General features: G+C 37.7%; 1 protein-coding gene across 2 annotated transcripts in view; it reads left to right on the forward strand.

Annotated features, from left to right (window-relative positions):
• Nucleotides 1–20118, forward strand: part of arhgap21b (Rho GTPase activating protein 21b) — a 33818-nt gene that overhangs the window by 603 nt on the left and 13097 nt on the right. Inside the window, exons 2-8 of one of the 2 annotated variants that reach the window (XM_041991842.1) lie at nt 1275–1470; nt 7903–8085; nt 8197–8218; nt 12644–12736; nt 12873–12951; nt 13050–13104; nt 17229–18801. In XM_041991842.1, the coding sequence (XP_041847776.1) occupies nt 1399–1470; nt 7903–8085; nt 8197–8218; nt 12644–12736; nt 12873–12951; nt 13050–13104; nt 17229–18801 (2077 nt within the window). In that variant the 5' untranslated portion in view covers nt 1275–1398. Of the gene's footprint in view, nt 1–1274; nt 1471–7902; nt 8086–8196; nt 8219–12643; nt 12737–12872; nt 12952–13049; nt 13105–15577; nt 15868–17228; nt 18802–20118 lie in introns of those variants that run through there. The other variant, XM_041991843.1, reaches the window with a different exon arrangement.

Below are 20118 nucleotides of genomic sequence, written 5' to 3' on the forward strand. Positions count from 1 at the left end.
ACAAACGCAAGTTACTTATACTTTTAAACTCAGTTTTTACACGCTTTTGCAATGTGCTTTTTAAACTCATTGGACGTTTACTCCGCCCTGCCTCCTTCTTGTACTCCACTTGTTGCTGGCCATTCATGATGCTTGACTATCCACGTTGTTTTCCAGCTTGTTGACAACAAGGCAGTTGAGTTTCTGTTAAACTGTTGGTATGGTTTGTCATATCACTACCTTCAACTTACTTAAAATCTCGTTTGAGTCTATAGATAGTAACTAGAGATTACGTGGCAGTTTATAGGAAATGTATGTACCTTACAATTAAATTATAAATGTCGTCTATTGTATAATGAATGCAGCTACACAATTTGGAGTTTAACAACTTCTTAGAATATATTTTAAGTGCAAAAGTTCGTTCTGCACATTCATTATTTACTGTTCACATAGAACTACTTTCACTAAAAGGGCATCAACACAAGCTCCAGGTGGTTTTTTTGTGTGTTTTACATGTTGTTTTTGTAGTTTTGTTTTTGTTGTTATAGAAGGTTTCATTGAGAACTCCTCCTTTGTATTACAAGAAGGAATGTTCATCTTCCATTCTGGGTACAAACAAAAAGCCATTTTATCAAAAAAGAAGAAAAAAAAAGAACAGGAATGGGCATAGTCTCTTGGAAAAAAACACTGCAGCAGAAGAACATGTTCTGCACTTAGAAGAGGTCAAATCAGATTAAACTTACTAAAACATGCTGGCACACACATCTACTTGTTTACTGTATTGTATGTTTTGGTTATCTTTTGCTATGATTTCAAAAGAAAATCCTATTTAACATAACTATAATTCAGCAACACATTTTACAAATGCAGTCTGGTCCAGTTACAGTAATTTATTCTGACAACATGAAACCCATCACTACACAACCATGTTGCCCAGTGAAGTACTTTTTTCCCCCACATAGCCACTTTTCTTTTTTTAACTTTTGTTTTTCTCACCTTTCTAATAATAGTTTCACACATAACTTTAAATAACAATTTCCTGTCAAGTGAAACTGTCTAAAGATGAGATGAAAAGAACATCCATTAGATTATAGAGTTTAGTCAGAATCTGTTGCATAATGCCGATTGTCCATAATTGACCATGGATGGTCTGCTATTATGAACAACTGAAGTATTGATTCATGTTGTCTTACCAATTGTTGAACAGTGTGAGTTGCCACTACTTGATTCTCAAATCTGCTTTTGATTCACCCAAAAAATAAACACAAACAATGCATTTCATGTCTCTCTTACAGATGGACTAAGGCATCCTGCAAAAATGGAGGATTAAATCAAAGGGGACTGTCATTTCTTGCATCGTCTTTGGACTACCTTTTCAATGTGGGTATTTACAGGCAACAGGATTTTAATTGAAGTTAAATGATGGCATCGCATTGGGTTACCTCTTGTGAAGATGACGATAGACAACGAGTGAGATCTTCTTTCTCTGAGGTAAAATCACCTGACCCATTTTTTCTACTCAATTCTTTGTAAATGGATGGCATTGTCATGAACACAAGTTTTTTTTGTGCTTGTAACAGCTCTTGCTTGATGGATTTTTCTTTTTATTCCAGCAGTGCTTTTTTATTTTAGCTTGATCCCGTTTATGTTGTCATGTTTTCTTAATAGCACTGGTCGATCTTTGGAGGCGAGCACATAAAACAAAATAGTTTTTGTTGCAGACCAGCATATAATAAGATTTGACATCTTAATTAAACTAATTACTGATGGAAGTGGGAGGGACAGTGGCTCTGAAGCAGTTTGCTCAAGTCCCTTTTTTCAGATTTTTAAGCTGTGACCCCTGTAATACCAGACAGGACACCATCTGCTTCTCTGATATTGTGTCGCCTGAATGAAGATCTCTGTAGAATGGTAGAAAGAGACCTGAAAAGGAAGTGCACGTTTTATATACTCTAGTTTTCTTTGATTTTGTTTGCTGTGTTAAATCTAATGTTTAGCTCATAGTTCAAGTCTCCATGTTCTTAGATTAATTATTTGTAAATAAGATGTGTAAAGCTCATTATGTTGTTACTTTAACAAGCTAGATGGACTGAATTTGATTTCATACTGACAGGAGCTAAGGGGGCAGATATTACCTCAACAACATGATGAATCAGTTAGAAAATAATGGAGTCAGACATGGCCGAATTTGTTTCTAGGTGCCAGAAATAAACATTTTTTGGGTAGTCTATTAACATATCTAGAGAGTACGGACACCTTCTGCTATGAAACTTTGCCATCAGTAGTCTACACAGGCAGCATACTGCTGGATCTCATTCATTAGAAACAGCTTGGGAGGCATTCACCTCCCCACTGTTGCTCAGAAGAAAACTAAATTCAATTATATGTTTACTTTTGTCATTGCAGTCATCTACCTAAACCAGTTGAATTCAATGAATAAATGTATCTTTAATAATATCTTGATGCAGATAAACTTTTTTTTTTCCCAACATCACCAGCCAGCGTGCTGGCATTACTGTTTTGAAAAGTTTTGAGTTATGCAGAGTTTCACCTCCGGGCACAAGAAGTGTAGTATATAAGAAATGTATTTTAGGATATTTTGGTTACTGCTGTTGAAAGTAAAGCCTTGATACAGCACATTCAGTGGAAATCTTGCTTTTTGCTACCCCTTTAATCAGGCTGCCACACAAACCAATTCATGTGCTAATTTTGAGGCGGAAACCCCCAGTAGTCTCCGGTGCGGGGATTTTCTGGAAATTGACATTGTGGCTTTAATGACTTAAGCCTTTTCCCAGGTGGATGGTTATTTTTAAATGTATCTTAACAAATGTGATGGCCTCTGTTGATTATATGTCTGTCAAAAAGTGTAGAGAAGTATTTTTGATTATTAATAGACAGCATGTTCCTGCTTCTGCTGTAAACAAGCAGTAGGAACGAGTTACTGTCTCAGAAAAAGCCAGACTCATTTGTAGATTCTCAGTAACTAACTTTGTTAACATTAATGTAATTGAGATCTTAAACACAGAATTTCATCATGCTGGTTCATTGAATAATATCAAAGTGCATTCCTTTTTATTTATTAATTTGTATCTTTATTTTTTATTTTTGTCCATTTTGAAAACTCTGTACCAGTCAGGTGTTGACCATTAGGACTGTTCAGGTGGCCATTTTTATATAATTTGCTGCCTAATTAGTATTTTTTTATATAAAAAAGATGCAAAAAAAATATTGATTGTGATTCAGAAAAATTATTTTTGGCAATTGCTGGTGGTTTTATTTATTAATATTTCTCCTCTACATTGTAGTGTCTTGTCTGCTCTATCATCTGACCATCCATTCTCTGAGTAATGGAAGGTTTTTTAAACATTGCAGATAAATCCAAATGACAGACAGTCCCTTCACAACTTGGATTCCTCTAGTTGGACATCAAGTTAGCAACACAGTTTTTTAGATTGAGTCTTGCTGAGATGTAAAGTCTGTTTTCTACTTTGACCTGTGGTAAAATTGTATGAAATGATTGATCTGAAACTTCTTCATGAATATACTACTGGGGTATTGACTCCCCCTTGTCCCACAATCTTGGCTTCATTAAACCTCATTGTTTATCTAATTTAGGATGGCTGCCTTTTACAGAACCCTCTGCATCGTACGGCTAAATGATGGCAGTCGGAAGGGAAAATTGACCTTCAATTGGATAGAAGAAGTCTGTTACTTCCTGTTGCATTATGGTTGTGTCTGCAGTGTCTCTAGAGAAAACGAGCTGGCTGCGTGATTCAGTTTTTCCTCACATCATCTCATATAGGAGAGCCAGTGACATTTCTTGTGGGTTGATAAGATAACTCATTTGAGCTTAAATGGTGAGTCACTATAGATGAATTAGACAAAATGAGATATTTTTTTTAATTACATTGCTTTTCTGTTTGAACACATCTTGCAAAATCTATATCTTAGAAGCAAAATTGGTGGTAAAAAGAAGTTGAGTAGGCAGAAGCAACTGTTTCAGGTACTCCCGTCTGTCTTAAAGCCCATTTCTGCTTCCTTACATGTGTAAATAGTGACGTCCGTTTCAAACGTTGTCATACGTTGCTGTCCTCATACTTCATTGTTGTTGTCCTCGTCTTTTTCTGCTTTTATGTTCCCTTCCTAATCCTCTTCTTCTTTTCTAATTTGTTTCTTTTGCTGGTTGCATGTTAGCTATTCTGCTCGGCACTACCCCTCGATTTCCAGTGGTATTGCTCCGTCTTCTACGTCAATCAACGGATAGCTACGCTTCCTGAAAATGGACCAAATTATGCGCTTAACCGACACAGAAGATGGATGAAACTGTCCTTCCATCTGTGTATCCATCTTCTGCGTTGAGCATAAATGGGCTTTTTACACTATACTACTGAGAGTTTATCTGCAACATTATGAAGGCACGTTGCAAACCTTCCAGAGTTGGCATTGTAATTTGAATCGCACTTGGCAGGTGTTTGTCTTATTCTATCTACTAACTATATTTATTTAACAATGGTTAAATAGACCTACCCTTTATTAAACTCTTAAGTAGCAAGGTAGTAGTAGTGTTCGCTGCTGTATCAGAAATGCTAGGGATTAAATGCCAGAAGCGTTTATATGCAAGTGTTAGGATTTTTAAAGGTACCCAACTGAAAAGGAAAAGACAACAAAAGGGCTTCTCTGCCCAAGCTGTGTGTTACACCTACAACTGTAGTGTGCAGAAAACTTACCACCTGTTTATATAGACTCTGTAATGATACTCCTAACCTCGTCCTGAGCTGCAAGACTGGAACACCCAGAACTCACCAGTGACCCTCTGTGTCATTATCATTGGCTTTTCACAGCATAGTGCTTGGTTTGGCTGGAATGTGGTGTAGAATTTAGCAGCCCGCAGAGAGTTTGGCTTCCTCACATTTTAGGGTTGTATGCTTCTATGTTTTTAAAAGCTCATGTCATCTGGTGCCAGTAATATGTCATTTGGTGATGTCAGCAGAGGGTTTTAGACATGTAAGGAGACACAGTGTGGTTATTAAATGGTTAAAAATGGATAAGATGGAAATTCCAGTTGGTTTGTAAGTGTACCCAGTTGTTAGATATAAGAATGTGTGGTGTGTAAACAGCTGCGCATGTGAAGCGAATCCTCTTAAACTTGGGGGTGGTATTGGTTTACTTGCTCTCTAATCTCTGTGGTGATGTAGTCATTTTACAATCTTTTGGAAAATGACCATATGTTCTGTGGTATTCGCATGTGACTTGCAATGCTTCTAAAAATAATTGGTTTTAACTTCTGAGAACAATTATTTTACCTATACATTTTAAGATGAACTGTGTATTTTAACTCGGTAAAGAAGTTGAATCTAGAAGGATACACTGGGTTTTTTGTTGCTGTATGGTAAACGATCATAAAATATCCGTCTTAATTTAAAAACACGTATGGTGCACCACTGGTTCGGTTATGTGTTAATTCATGAGCTGAGCAAGCAAGGAAATATTACAACTCAGCAACCTAACAGATCCCACAAAGAGAAAATTACAGCTCGTTGTAGTCCTGAGCCCATTCATATAGACTGATTTGAGTCTTCAAAAAATTAAAATAAATTCCTAAAACTAATTATTGTGATTTTTAGTAAATGCAACTTTAAAATGTGTAAGTGGTACACTTGCCTTAATTGTTTTTAGCTGTAGATGATGGTACATTTTTTTTTTCTGTACATAAACAGCAACATGATATACTCAATTAAGTACCCTTTTATTTGATCCAGCACATCGTTGGCTGAGCTTATCATAATAAACACTGTAATGGTGTTTATTTATTTATTTTATATATTTTATTTTATTTTTTTTCTTTTCTTTTGGTCTCCATCATTAGCTTTCTAAAGAATAGAAGTGAAAGTTTACATAGAAATGTCCTAGAACCCTGAAGAATCTGTTTGCTTTTTAATTGAGAACTGGCATCTGGTTAATGAAATCTGCTCCTGTATTGAGGATCAGCCCAGGCTTTTTTAATTTCCAAGAGACATCCAGCAGAGGAACAAATGCCTTCAGAATGCCTTCTCCCAGCTGCCTCACCCAGTGCAAATATCGGTCTGGTATTCTGGTGATTCATAAATGGGTGAGAGGCATTCAGTTGTGAACAGGAAAGGATAGGCATGTGTTTTTGAAGTAGGTGTTCCTTTCATTTCCCCCTTCTCTTCCATTGACTTATTGTCATGCTGTCTTCTTCTAATGTCTCAGGTTTTTCCAGACGTCCTTTCTTTTCTCTAATCAAAGCTGTTGTAACTCCATTTAATAAAAAAGGAAAGGGGCAAAAAAAAAAAGACAGAAATGTGGGTCTGGAATTTATTGGCCTGGAATGCCATAACAGTATAAACTTTTGCAAGTGGCAGTGATAACACTGCAAGGCATGTGTCTGTGAGGAGGCCCACACCACCTTCTGTTGTCCACATCTAAAGATCAGAGGGTTTGAAATTGCCCTGTGCTCTGCATGTTCAATCAGATTCAATAAACTAGGACTGGCTTGCCCTGGAGGCATGAGCGTACCATGCAGGCATTTCAACCATCCTGTTGATTTATAGTTATATCACCAGAAGCCGTTCTCTAGGTTTGGATTTAAATGCTGTCTCGTGTTCTGAAGGTACACGGTGATCAGACAGGCACAGACTTAAACATGAAAGTGCTGGTGTTGCTGAATAGCCAAAGTTGGAAAACCTGTTTTGCTGGTTTCATTAAAATACATGGGTATCAGCTGCACCTGCAGCTCTTTCTCCCAAGCAGTCAGTGCGGTGAGTTCTTACTTTGCAGTGTATTTGTGTGTATTCAACAGTTTTATTCTTTTCAGGATTTTGATTTAAAAACAGAAACAAACAAACTGCACGGCCTCTGTTAAAATGCAAAGAGCCCAGTAAAACATGCTTCATCATGATAGACACCTGAAGGGACACACAACATTTGCATTAAGCTATTTAGTATGAGAAGTAATGTGTACTTATCTGCATACACGAATTTATTTATTACTTGTTTTGTTCTTTGCAATAGTTAAAAGAAGTGGGAAAGCAGTTTGGATTTTTTTTTTTTTTTTGCTTAAAACTTTTGTCAAATGTGCAGAATTTAAACTCTGATGGGAAGACAAACCTTTTGGATAGTCTTTGGTTAAAATACTCACAAAGCTGTGTTAACAAGTGCGTAATTCATTCTGGTTTTCTGACATTTAACTCAACATATCAGCCCAGGCAGAGATATTGTTAATGCAAGCTCATCAAATTCCTCACATTGTGGGGGAAAGTCTATGCTTCTGGGGGAGGGGAACGACATGTTTGAAGCGGGGGGAGTAGAACAGAGGCATTCCTGAAAGTTATGCTGGTATAGGAAATGTGATATAAGGAAATTTGAGTAAAGCTGTTGCAAATATAATACCTCAAAGGTGTGAGGCTATAGATAGTCTGTAAACACAGGAGGAGTGGGTGTCCAAAGCCTGGAGCCTGACATACTGCCCCAGCTGTAAATTGACTTGACTGTAAACATTAGACAACCTCTGTTTTCCAAAACTGACTTTACGCCATGTGAAGTGGTGCACTTTCTTTAATTGTTTTTTGCTGCTGAGGACAGTATTTTTATTACAGCAACATAATATAAAAACCCTTTTTATTGATCAAACACATAATTGGCGTGTATTTATCAACATTAATTTAAAAATCTCCCAAAAAATTACTTGTGTTATAAAAATTTAGTGACTTTTGATAGTGGTGATCTAAAATCTTTGTATTTTTAGGACTGGTGTGTTCCAGGTTTTAAGTTTTTTTTTTTTATTTAGATTTTTATTATTTCTAAATTGCAAACCTTGTACATGTCCATGTGAGGGTTGTATGAATATGTTTTTAATTCGATTTTTATTTATGTTATTATTTTTTTATCTTTCTGTTTTGTTAGAATGACTCTCATGAGTGGAGGAACTTGGCTGATTCTCCAGCAGTGCAGTACCCAACAGAAGAAGAGCCATTTTCATGGCCGAGGCCAAAAACTGTGCGTCTGTGTCGCACATCCCAAGGATTCGGCTTCACCTTGCGACACTTCATCGTATACCCACCAGAGTCAAGCCTTCACTACTTCCCGGTAAATTTCAGGATGGTATTTGCTTTTCAGCAGCAAGTTAAGAAAAAGCCTGATAACATAAATTCTGTTACTATGAGCAACCCAGTCATTTGAGTATTTGTGTTTTTACAGGAGGAAGAGCATGGCCGTAGAGGTAAGCTGAAAAACACAGCTGTTTGTCTTACTTCCTGCCTTTCAGCATTGCTGAGTTAGAGCTATGCTTCTGACTTCTGATCACTCATAATCACTCGTTTTGCCTCCCTATGGAATAACAATGCAGATCCATGTGTCATTGACCTTTGTGGAGCCATGAAAGGTTTAGTCAGTGTCACCTGTTTCTGTCCTGTACTGACCCACCTCATGCAGTTTCACTCTGTTGTTCCTGCTCTGTTTGACATGCACCACAAAAAAAAAAAAAAAAAAAAAAAAAAAAAAAAAAAACATTGAAGAGGGGAGGTGTCAAATTCTACATGCTTGGATTTGTTTTACCTTCTTTCCACTTGCTAAGAGCAGTGTTACAGCCAGATTTTGTCTTCTCATAAAAGAAAAGGCCTCATATAAATTACCAGATAAGCTGTGTGATTTAAAATGTAACATTTTGGTGATTCCTTAGGAAACATGTTGGCTTGGTCAACATCCTCCATACATTTTATGAATGTTTTTTGATGCTATCGCTTGTTGCTACTCAATGTTAATAAATTTATGAATCCTCCAGGTCTTTATTTCAACATGGATAATGAGATATGAAAGGGATCATAGTTGCAGTAATATAGTCATTTCTGTTTCATTTTTTGTCAAGCAAGATCCTGAAAGTAAAGTGTTGTGATAGTGCTGTGTGCCATTCTTCATGAAATAAGCAAGAGTTTTGTACTTATTGGAGATTCCCTAAAGTATTTCACAGATTTTTGTACTTTTGGTTTGGATGGTAGACTGTACACATGGACAGAATTATTTTAAGTTTCCCTTCCTGGTGTAATCACTGTGCAGTGATATTTAACCCGCTTGTTTGTGCTGCCATTTGTTGACCATACAGAGCTCAGTGTTTCTACATTCATGTTTGTGGATGTCAGTAATTATATTCTTTGTATTCTTTGAAGGGAAAAAAATATTTTTCTCAGGAAACCACCACTGTGAAACAAAATATTCTTCCAAGTAGTCTTTTTGTTTTCATTACATTAGGGGAAACCCCATTAAATTCTCAGATCTTATCATTTACACTTATGAAAGTGTTTTATGACATCAAGCAAGAATCATAACATTTCAATCTAACACTACAGTATCTCTGTATACCATGAATTTTCTAGTTTTGTTAGTGTTGGGGCCTCAGAAAGCATTTTTGCCCAGACAAAAGGAAAATGAAAAGCATTACTAGCATTATTAGGTAACAGAAACCATCACAGTGAGTCAGACTCCAACAGCAGTCAGGTGGCCATGTGTACAATAAACATGTGCTTACTGTAATCATTAGACCAGTTCATACTTTTTTATAACACATTTCACAACACGGACAGATAACTTGAGGGACTAAATTTGTTGTCTTTGATTTATTATTCTGACATTTGAGCAAATCAAGTGGGTAACTGAAACTTGGTCTTTTCCAAAGGAAATTCTGTCCTGGGAACTAGTTTCATTCTTTTAAATAAAAAAAAACTGTAACCTGGGTAAATGGCTATTTAATTCATAGCTGTTTAGAAAAAAATTATCATTTTTTTTAAGATAAAGTTTATTGTGGTTTCTCATTTACAATTGCAAACTTTTTCTTTGATCCTATTTTTTCTGCAACAGCAGGTAAATACTCAGAAGTGAACATTTGAGTTTGCTTATTGCCTAAAAAATTTAAGTGGTGTTCCACCAAAACTAAAACACTGTGGAAGATTGTCTCATTGTGCAGAGCTCTGCAGCTTTGGTAAGGGTAAGCTAGAGAATATTAAAGAATCCTGGCAGACTTATAATTCTGCACACGCAAGGCCTTATAGGCAGCACGCCAAAACTGAAGAGGAAACATCCAACCTGAGATGTTTTCAGTCCAGACTGGCTCAGCAGTCACATTAACACAGGAAAGAAATGGAACTGCTGGCTTACAGAGGGTTGGCATCAAAAGGGTGGGAATGATCTGTGCTGTCATACATCTAATGTAATAGACTTTTTTTTTTCTTCTTCTTCTACTTTCTACAATTAACTGTTTAGTACACCCTCTGCAGAATTAATGTACTGTATTAGATATGTATTACATTTATAATATAAAACAAGAGTATGCACTGTCATAAATGTATTCATTCAGTTGACTTTTGCAAATAAGAATCTTTTAGTTATCGGTTATTTGTAATTATATGGATGAACTTAAAGAAAAGCCTTCTTCATATAGACAGCTATCATAAGGGTACAGTACTATTAAGGCTAGTATGTGAGCATGTACACTTGAAAGTATTGCATTTGGGTTGTAAGCAGATTTGGACCCTCTACACTGTCACATCACCAGTTTTCTTACTCCCATTAGACTTATTGCATTAGTTTTAGACAAAGCTCCTCTTTTATCACACTGGGGTCAAGTTTGGATGAACTCGTGAGCTTTTGTTGACTGGTTAACCCATCACTCTCCTTTATGTCAAAGTATTTCACTGTCTTCTGCACGTGTGTATTAAGTACAATGCATTTATAAAGGCTTGATTCAGTGTTAGCTGTTAGGTTTCTGCCCATTATTTTTTCTGTAGTACTTATTTAAATGGTCCACGCTCGCGGTACAGTGAATGAGCTGAAGGTACAAACCCTCTTTTCCTTATTTTGTTTTGTATTTATTCAGTTGGAAACGTAACCTGGCTCTGTTTCAGTTGTCATGAAGAGGGCTGTTCTGAAAAGCGTAAAGTTGTAGGATATATGCTTGTTTGAGTCTGTACAAAACACTGATATAAAAAAATATCCTTATCTGCTTGCCTGCATTTTGATAATAAGGTACATAAATTGGTTTCTCAAAAAGCAAGAAATATATTTTGAATAATTCAGTGATAGCAGCAGTAGAAATAGGACATGTGTTAGGGTGAAGATATTTTAATTGTTTTTGTTTATTTTTTTACTACTGAGCATTCATACAATAAGTTACTTCATGCTAACAAAGACTAAATCCATTTCTTTAGTTAAATGTTTTGACTGATTTAAGGAAACGTAAATCTACACAATACCACCAGAGGGTGCAAGTCTTCTTGCTGTAGTTACATGAGACTTCAGCTGTATTATGTAATTTGAGTCCTCATGATGTGGCCGAGTGATCTCATGTGGAAACTAGAGGGAAAAATTAGGTCATAAGTCTTTGTTAATTGCACAAGATTCAAAATATTAGCTTAAGATCTAAACTAATTGTTGAATAGTATTTAAATCTTTTATTTTTAACATGTATAACATTAGATACATCCCATGCCAAAGATATTTACTATAGAAGTTAGTCTTTTTTCCCTACATTATGGAAGGTAATGGACACTAAATCCCCCCCCCCCCCCCCTCCTTTTTTTTTTTTTTTTATGACCATGGTAGAATCTTTTTTGATGATCCAAATTTTGTGTAATCTTATACTACACTTCACATCTATTCAGCCTTGCAAGGTGATATGTGCTGACTCGCCACTAGAATGTTAACTACTGGGGAAGTACTTGTGTGAGTCTTTGGCTGTGTCCAAAGCTATTTCTCAAGTTTAGTAGAAAAGAGTGGGAGTTGTGCACACTGTCATTCTTCCTCCAAAGTCTTTTTCTCTCACTTTCCTCCTTTTCTTCTTTCTTTTTCCTGGGTTTCTGAGTTTGGGAACCACTTGTTTAAACCAATTTTTGATGTTGTCTTTTCAAGACTGGGTAATTATTCTGCTCCCTTAATACTGATTCACATTCTTTGAAATCTTGTAATCTTCTGTAACTTTGATTTTTTTTCTGTTTATTGATTTATATTTCTATGTCATCAGCCTGGATGTCAACCATGTTGAAGTACATAGGTCTATATTAACTGTTCTATCTGTTACTAAGCGATCCTAGAGCTCCCTCAGTGGTCATGTGAGCCTTATTGGGCTTTGTTTATACAAGGCAAATTGTCAGAACTGTTCATAAGAGGATGTTGTGTATTTACCAATCGCTGTGGCAGTCATGTCTTCATGACTTAAACTAAACAAAAATGGAAGGACTCTTTATCTTTTACTAATGTTACTTTGTTGATGATCTTTTCTTGTCCTTTCAAAATAAAGATGCAATTTAAAAAAAAAAAAAAAAAAAAAATCTTGGAACCCACCTACCACTTTTAGTCCCACTGTCATCTTAAAGTTTATTGTTTGTTTTTCACATTTCAGTTCCTTCTTGGTACAAGTGTGATGTTGTGAACGAGAGTGCAGGCTCACAGCACTTGTGCTGTGACAATGTTATCTAAGTTTTTTATGTTGTTTTATGTCGGTTATAATGAAGACATGTTGGCATGCCTGAAGCATTTGCATTGGAATTATATACATTTGCAAGTTCTTTCACGTGTGGTTGGAATGACTTCATGTCTTTGATTGTTTCCATTGTTCAGTCTTTGAGTAATTAATACTCTGTGTGTAATCTTTCACCAGGAAGGCAGCGAAATAGGTTAGAACCTATGGACACCATCTTTGTAAAGCAAGTCAAGGAAGGTGGCCCTGCTCATGCAGCTGGACTTTGCACAGGTAACAGCCAGTCAACAATTTCTTGTTTCAGCTGCTCATCACACTTTTAGTGAAGTTATCGTATTTGTATTTTATGCAATTTCCTTTTATTTCCCAGTTTGTCTTAACTGTTCCTGTCACGTTTGTTGTTTCTAAGGTGATCGAATAGTAAAGGTGAATGGAGCAAGCATTATCGGGAAAGCCTATTGTGATGTCATATCTTTGATCCAAGACAGGTAAGGTTGAGTTTTTATTTGTTTGGTTATTGTGGCTCATTCATTGCATTTCTATAGTTAAAAATACCTCTTTTTTTTCTTTTTTTTTTTTAATACAGTGGTGACGTTCTTGAATTGTGTGTGATGCCCAAAGATGAAGACATACTGCAACTGGTAAGTTTTAAATTAAAGTGCTGTTTCAAAATAACTACCCCCCACCACCTTTTTATTTATTTATTTATTTTTATTTTCCCTTATTTCCAGTCCTACATAATTTTTGTTCTGCTGCAAAGCTGCTCCAGTTTGAGGTGTTCTTGTTGGGACAGCAGTCATGAGATCCAAGCGCACAGCTTATCCCATCAGAGCTCTCTATCTAGGCCTTCTAATCAGGCCAGAGCAGACTTTCTGTCCAGAACTGCTGATGACACCACTGTTGAAATGGCCTAAATGGAGTGCTAGAACAAGCTTTACCAAAAATACTTATACAGACATAGTAATGGGAAGTATGCAACCCATTTCTAAAGAACATAAGTTCAGATTACTACCTATTATCACACCAAGTTAAAAGTTGTCAAGAAAATCAAGTGCAATAAATGATTTTTGTGTTTTACTTTCATAAAGTAGTAGGTTGATGATAAAGCCCCTGTTTGTCTAAGAGTGCAGAGGAAGTGGCAGCTGTATATAACAAAAGTTATGCTGCTTGTATTGAAAGATACAGTTGATAGTAAAAAGAATATAATATTTAATTGGAAAGTCTATTGCCAAGTTCATCTTAAGATTATGGTTAGAGATCCTTGAAAGAGAAGCTAACAACATTAAATGAGGTTTGTCATTCGTGCATATACTAGCTACATTTCAAATAAACATCCTATCAGTCTTTTTTTCATTTGTCATTATCCATCTCTAGAAAGCATTAAGGTAATGGAGAGTTTCAAATGAGCTAGGTCCTCATCTTTATTTTTCTAATCAATGTTAACTTTGTAATACCTTCACTGAAACTTTTGTCTGCCTAATGTGCTCCCACTTAGCTGCTGTATGTACAGAGTGAGTGAAAAGACTATTTTGGACGTATAGATTATAGGTAAAAGGAAAAATAAAACTTTTTTGATAAATGTGAATCTCCTAATCTTAATAACTATAATAACAGCAGTGGCTCTATGGTATCCAACTAAATTTGATTTAAAATTATTAAAGGCATGGCAAGTTAATTTATATAGCACAATTCAGCGACAGGGTGATTCAAAGTGCTTTACAGAATACAAGAAGCATAATTTAACATTAAAAAGAAAAGGAAAAAGAAAAACAATTAAACCAAAAAGAAAACCAAAACAAAGTAAAAATCCAAAAAGAAATCAAAAGGATTATAACAAACGTCTTGACTCAAATTTAGTCAGATGCCAATAGCTGCTGCAAATTTTCACCTGTTTATATTTAAAATGAACTGCAGAGGTTTTGGTTTAAATGGTTCAAATATTTTCTTAGTTTGGGTGAGTTGCAGGACTGCATAACGTTAGCTTGGGTGCTGTATGTCCCCAAACCTGTTAAGTGTGGTATTAAGCACTCAATACCTATGCACTCTTGAGATGACCCCATTAATCTTTTATTTGTGATGCTACGAACAGTAGGTAGCAGATATCAATTTAGCACATCCAAGGTGAGGTAAAGATGAAGGCGTTTGAAACTGCATGGATATTTGCTTTGCAAAGATTGTATGCAATATACATATATTACATACAATCTTTGCAAAGCAAATATCCATGCAGTTTCCATATTAATAAATATAGATATATATATATATATATCTGAAGATTTTTCTCCCATGCATTCATTTAAAATTGTGCAACTCGTATATCAACTTCAAATTAAATCATAGATTCATTGTTAATTATGTTAATGAGCCAAAAGTTCCAGAAAATTTCACTGACTCCTAACACTTTTCCTCTATACGTTTAAGCCAAGTCATTTTCCTTTTCTGATAACCACTCCACTGGTACTCCACCCTCTTCCCTGTTAGTCCTTCCTATTGATGCTTCTCTTTTTCTATCTTGTTCACACAGTCCACACTCCTTCGCATGTGCTGTGATTCCACTAGACAGTGTTGCACAGCAAATGGAAAGCATCCACACAGAAGTATCTAGTGTAGGCAAGCATACTGAGCTCTGCCAATAAGAATCAGAAGATTATTAGACACTAGCAGAAAGACATTACACTGTAGGAGGCAGCATGCACTGAGTGCTTGCAGACAGGCAGCAGTTGCTTAGCAAAGAGGAGGGGAGATTACACATTTAAGGAGCAGAAATGGGAGGGAACTGTACACCATGAAAGCAGAGGAAATGATGGACTGGAAAAAATGGAGGGAACATGAATGATGGACAAGTAGATAAAATCAGCTGACTGCCCTGTGTTTTAAACAGGTTGACGCTTAGTGAAAAGGAGAGAGGTGGAAGAAGTGGGAGGGGGAGCTGTACCATCACAGCTGAATGTATAATCAGCAGCTGCTGCTTCTGTCATGTGAGCAGTAGCAGGGAGGGAGAGAGACGTAGACTGGAGGAACCTTTTCAGTTAGCGTAATATTCTGTTTGAAGATGGATGGAGCCATGAAGACCTAACAGCAGCATGAGAGGCAAGCTTCTGCTCCTGTCACTTCACCCAGGACAGAGTGTCACAGGCTGGTTGTAACGTGGCAACCCCTGCTACATCCTTGCTTTTTCATCCTTGTGCACTGCTGCTGCAGCTCTAGTGTATTTTTAGCATGTCAAGCCCAGGCATTGCTATGGCTGTTTCATCTTCTCCGCCTTTGGAATCTGTTTTTTTTCTTATATTATGTGCATATTGCTCTGCTGGCATCTGTATCTGTTCCAACCTCCCATGATTTCTTAACGCTCTTGTTTTCACACACTGTGATGGCAGCCTTTCTCTCATCAAACAACTAATCTGGTAAGAAAACGGCATTGGATAGCTGCTTGATGTTGACATGTTGTACCAGCTGTATCATTTTGCATGTCCTTCATGCATGTCATCATCGTTACAAGATGTTATCTTCAAATTTTACATTACAGCCATTCAGTTGCCTGTGATGTGTGTTTCATGGTCAGATATGATTATGATTCAGATGTTACGACATCAGAAATGGCTGATGGACGGTGTCTGCAGTACCTGTTAGATTTAGAACTCCAGTTGGCATCCAGCTGGCATCTCAGTGCAGCCTCGCCCCTTCTTCATCCTCTCTGTCAGATGTCGTTAGTGTGATAAAGGCCACTGACCTCTGAACTCCAGCCATGTAAAGGGAGTAACCGAGTCTGGCACTGATTGCTGTGGCAATACACCTTTATGTAAGATTGTGGATTGAGACCAGGTTATAACAGGATCAAAGTTCTCAAACCTTTATGTGTCACTTGCTTGTTAAACGTACAGTGTGCTATGAGTAAAGCAGAAATGCTATTAGCCTTACAAGCATTAGTATATGTATAGGAAGAGGCTCTAGCTCAATTTATTTATTTAATTTTTTATTTTTTATTATTTATAGAAGATTTTCATTCGTATTTACATTTGTAAAAGGTGCAGGCTTTCTAGCCATGGATGATAATCAGTCAGGCTAAATATAGCAATTTCTCTATGAGGGATGGGCGACCTGCTGTCTGTCTGAGGTTACAGTTTGTCAGTCTGAGGTGGGTAAATAATGTTAGTTACTTATGAACGTGGATGTCCATTTTATATCAGTTTTATTATATCACTGCTGTTCAAATATGTCAGCGTAAGATCTTTAAAATTTATCTGTACTGTGACACTATCTGTAGAACCTCTTAGTTCTTCAGGCTACATATTGAGAGCTTTGTAGTCATGAAAACTGTTCCACAATTTATTTATTTTTTTTGTAGTTATAGTAAGTGTTGATTTTATGAATATCTGAGTTGCTTTTCCTTCATAGCATTGGTTTAAAACAGTTTTTAGAGATCACAAACAGGAATACTGGAGAAATAAAATTGCATTCTAAAACTATTTTAATACCATTGTTTGGAAAAAATGCTTTGCTTTTGTCAAAATACTTTGCTATTCACAATTATTACCATGACAATTCTAGAGAAGTAGCAGAAGAAGAGCAATGACACCCTTGAACTGTTGAAACGCCTCCGCTTACTCATACTGCAACATGCACTGCCTACACACATGCATCCAGTAACGTTTCTAATATCACACTTGACTTCTCTGTAAGCATCTAGTACCACACTGTTGGATCTTACACATACTTGCTGTTTGTACTTAGCAGTTTTAATGCCTCTTTGTTGCTCTGTCTCCAGGCCTACTCCCATGATGCCTACCTCCGTGGCCACAGTAGCTACAGTGGGAATGCCTGTCACATCCCTGAGCCACCCCCAGTATGCTACCCCAGAGTAGACTGTAAGCCTACGGGCATGGCCCAGACGACAGACTCAGTGGGGCAGGTCTGCCGAGGGCCATTAGCAGCTCCTGACCATGGGTATCGCAAGGAGATCACTGTGCCCCCATCTCCTCCTCTTCAACCATACCCTAAAAGCCAAACGGCAGTGTGCATGTGCAATGACAGTGTTAGGACTGTTGTGGTTCCTCCTAAAGCAGCCCATACTGGTGGCATGGGTCCAGCGCACAGGATAGATTACATGGACCCTGTTTTTGTTAGGGGAAGACCTGGGTCACTGGCCCAGTATCCTCACCCACGAAAAGCTGATGTTTATCCCAGTGGTCCAGGAATGGTTCCTTTTGGAGGCCAAGTGCCTCACTATCCAGGTAACCATCAAAACATTGATTGGCGCACTTACCAAACATACAGAGAGTACATTGACAACAAAGGAATTCATTCCCATAGTAGTCGGACTATCCAGGAGAGGCTGGACAATTTGCGAACTGCCAATCCAGCCTCCTTTACCACCAGTCATCACATTCCCCGAGGAGACTGGGGACCTAATGCTCTGCGACGCAGGAGTACTTCCCATGAGCGGTCATACCAAGGGCCACCACCCCAATTTCAGATTGCTCCACGTGCTGCCTCACAGGACCGCATGATCAGTGGAGAGAAGATGACCCATACAAGGAACTGGCCCCCTAGAAGTGTGTCCCAGGATGCGCTTGTTCACAAAGCTCTGACACGATCCATGGACTATGCTGACCCTGCAGAACTGGCTCGGCCCAGTGAGAGGAGAGGAGGGTATGGAAGGGCAGACCAAGGTACAAGGCCCAGCAGACAGTCTATTCCCAGACATGCTGTTCTCTACAGGCCTTCTCTTGGGTACAGCAGTGGAATGAGTGGTGCACAAAACCCCTCCCTCTACTCCAAAGGACCAGATTCTCTTCAGACGCATTCCTCACCCATGCTCTCTCACAGGTCCTCACATTTTGGAAAGAGCACAAGTGCCGAACGTTCTTTCCCTGACCAAAGAATTTCAATCAAAGGACATCATCCAGGACACACCAGCCAACAAGGCCAGAACAGGATTAGGGCACAAACCATGCATCCTGTTGAGACAGGCCGAGATGCAGCATTGGTAGGATTTAAGTCTTCATCATGCTGTACTCCAAAAGAGATCCCTCAGAGGCCTGGCATCCTCAAGACCCCCCAAACAGATTCTCAGAGTCAGGTTAATGGGCAAAGCCCGTCAGAGACCGAGGTGGTTCTGAGAGAAAAGCCACCCTCTGGAAAGAACCCCAGTCCACTACGGCACCCCTCCTACATCCTGGCTGTAAATGATGAAGGAACCGACTCAACAGCAGATGTGGTGGCGTGCTGGCTTCCAAATGATGCACGACGTGAGATGCACATGCGCCGCCTTGAGGAACAGCATCACACGTCCTGCTCCAGTAACCTGGACGAGTCCCTGGACTCCATTCCATTCATTGGTAAGAGAACCATCATTTGTAAGTCCTTCTGGCTCCTGTTGTCTGTTGCAGGCAGTAATGTTGTTCAGGCTTGAAGTGCTAGCACTGTAGCTATATTAGCTCCACAGACTTTGACAGAAAACATTTAGATGGATTGAAAGCCGATGGTTTGTTTATTGCATGCATCAGTACAGTGTTGGATAAATGCTCACAAAGTAAATTTATGTTCCCTGAAGGATGATATTAATCATGTTTTGAGGCTTTCAGAGAGGGGTTGTGGGTTGTTTGACTTAACCAGGGCAGTGTAAAAGATTACTTGGCATGTATTGAATTTCTCCTTTTATTACATTGTTTTCTTGCCTTAGTTTATGGTTGAGATGCCCTTTATTGGATCTTGTAGGGTATACGTTGTTGGCATCTTAATGGTTGTCTCACCATGCATATACAGTATTAAGCATTTGCATTTCACATCAACATAAAGAGTTTTTTTTTTTTTTGAGTGTCTAGTCTTGTTCTATATTATATGTTATGTATGGAAAAGAATGAACTTTTATGTTGTACGGTTATGATCAGAATATAGCTGTAGATGTTTCTGGTTAATGTCTCTTAGTTTCTCCCTTCATCTGAGTCTTGCTAGGTATTTATCGTGTATGTTTAAGTATCTGCCCAGCTATCTGTCAGCAACCACTAGTCTTTATAAGAAGCCACATAATGTAATAAAATGGAAGAGTTGGTTTTGTGAGAATGGATAGGCTCTTGTTCAGTTAATCCTTGCTCCATTTATTATTTATTATTTCTCAGAGAAAAGGCCAGTCTATGATAATCAAAATAATCTTAGGATGCATTTGATTTCAGTGTCAACATATTGAATGTTGTAATATAAGTAAAAATGTATAAATGGATGGATGATATTTACAAGACAGAGCAAATTGTTTTTTGTCTTTTTGTATGCAGACCAAAAGAAAGAACTAGGTCACAGTCTGAGATGTTACTGGGAAGTTTTAGTTGGAGAGAAAGGCTGGTATTTTAGTAAATGTAGGTCTCTCTGAAGATCTGAGGTGAATGTACCTTATGGCAAGCAAATTAAATTTAAATTGAAAGTAATCCCTATTTGACCAAATTGATATCAAAGGTACGTATTCATTGGTCTTTAGAGTTTTTCCTTTACTTTTAATAGCCCATGTAATTTTAGTTGTGAAGGAGGCCTGACAGTCCAGGTGCAGACAAAGCAGGCAGTGACTGAGATGATGTTGTATCCCAGCCATCCTGGGATTGGTGCCCTAGTCCAGGAGAACAGAGGCTTGATTGACTCTAAGTCTCCATCAATGGCCTGTCTAT

The sequence above is a fragment of the Melanotaenia boesemani genome, chromosome 8 (assembly GCF_017639745.1).
Source record: "Melanotaenia boesemani isolate fMelBoe1 chromosome 8, fMelBoe1.pri, whole genome shotgun sequence".
Lineage (NCBI taxonomy): Eukaryota > Metazoa > Chordata > Actinopteri > Atheriniformes > Melanotaeniidae > Melanotaenia > Melanotaenia boesemani.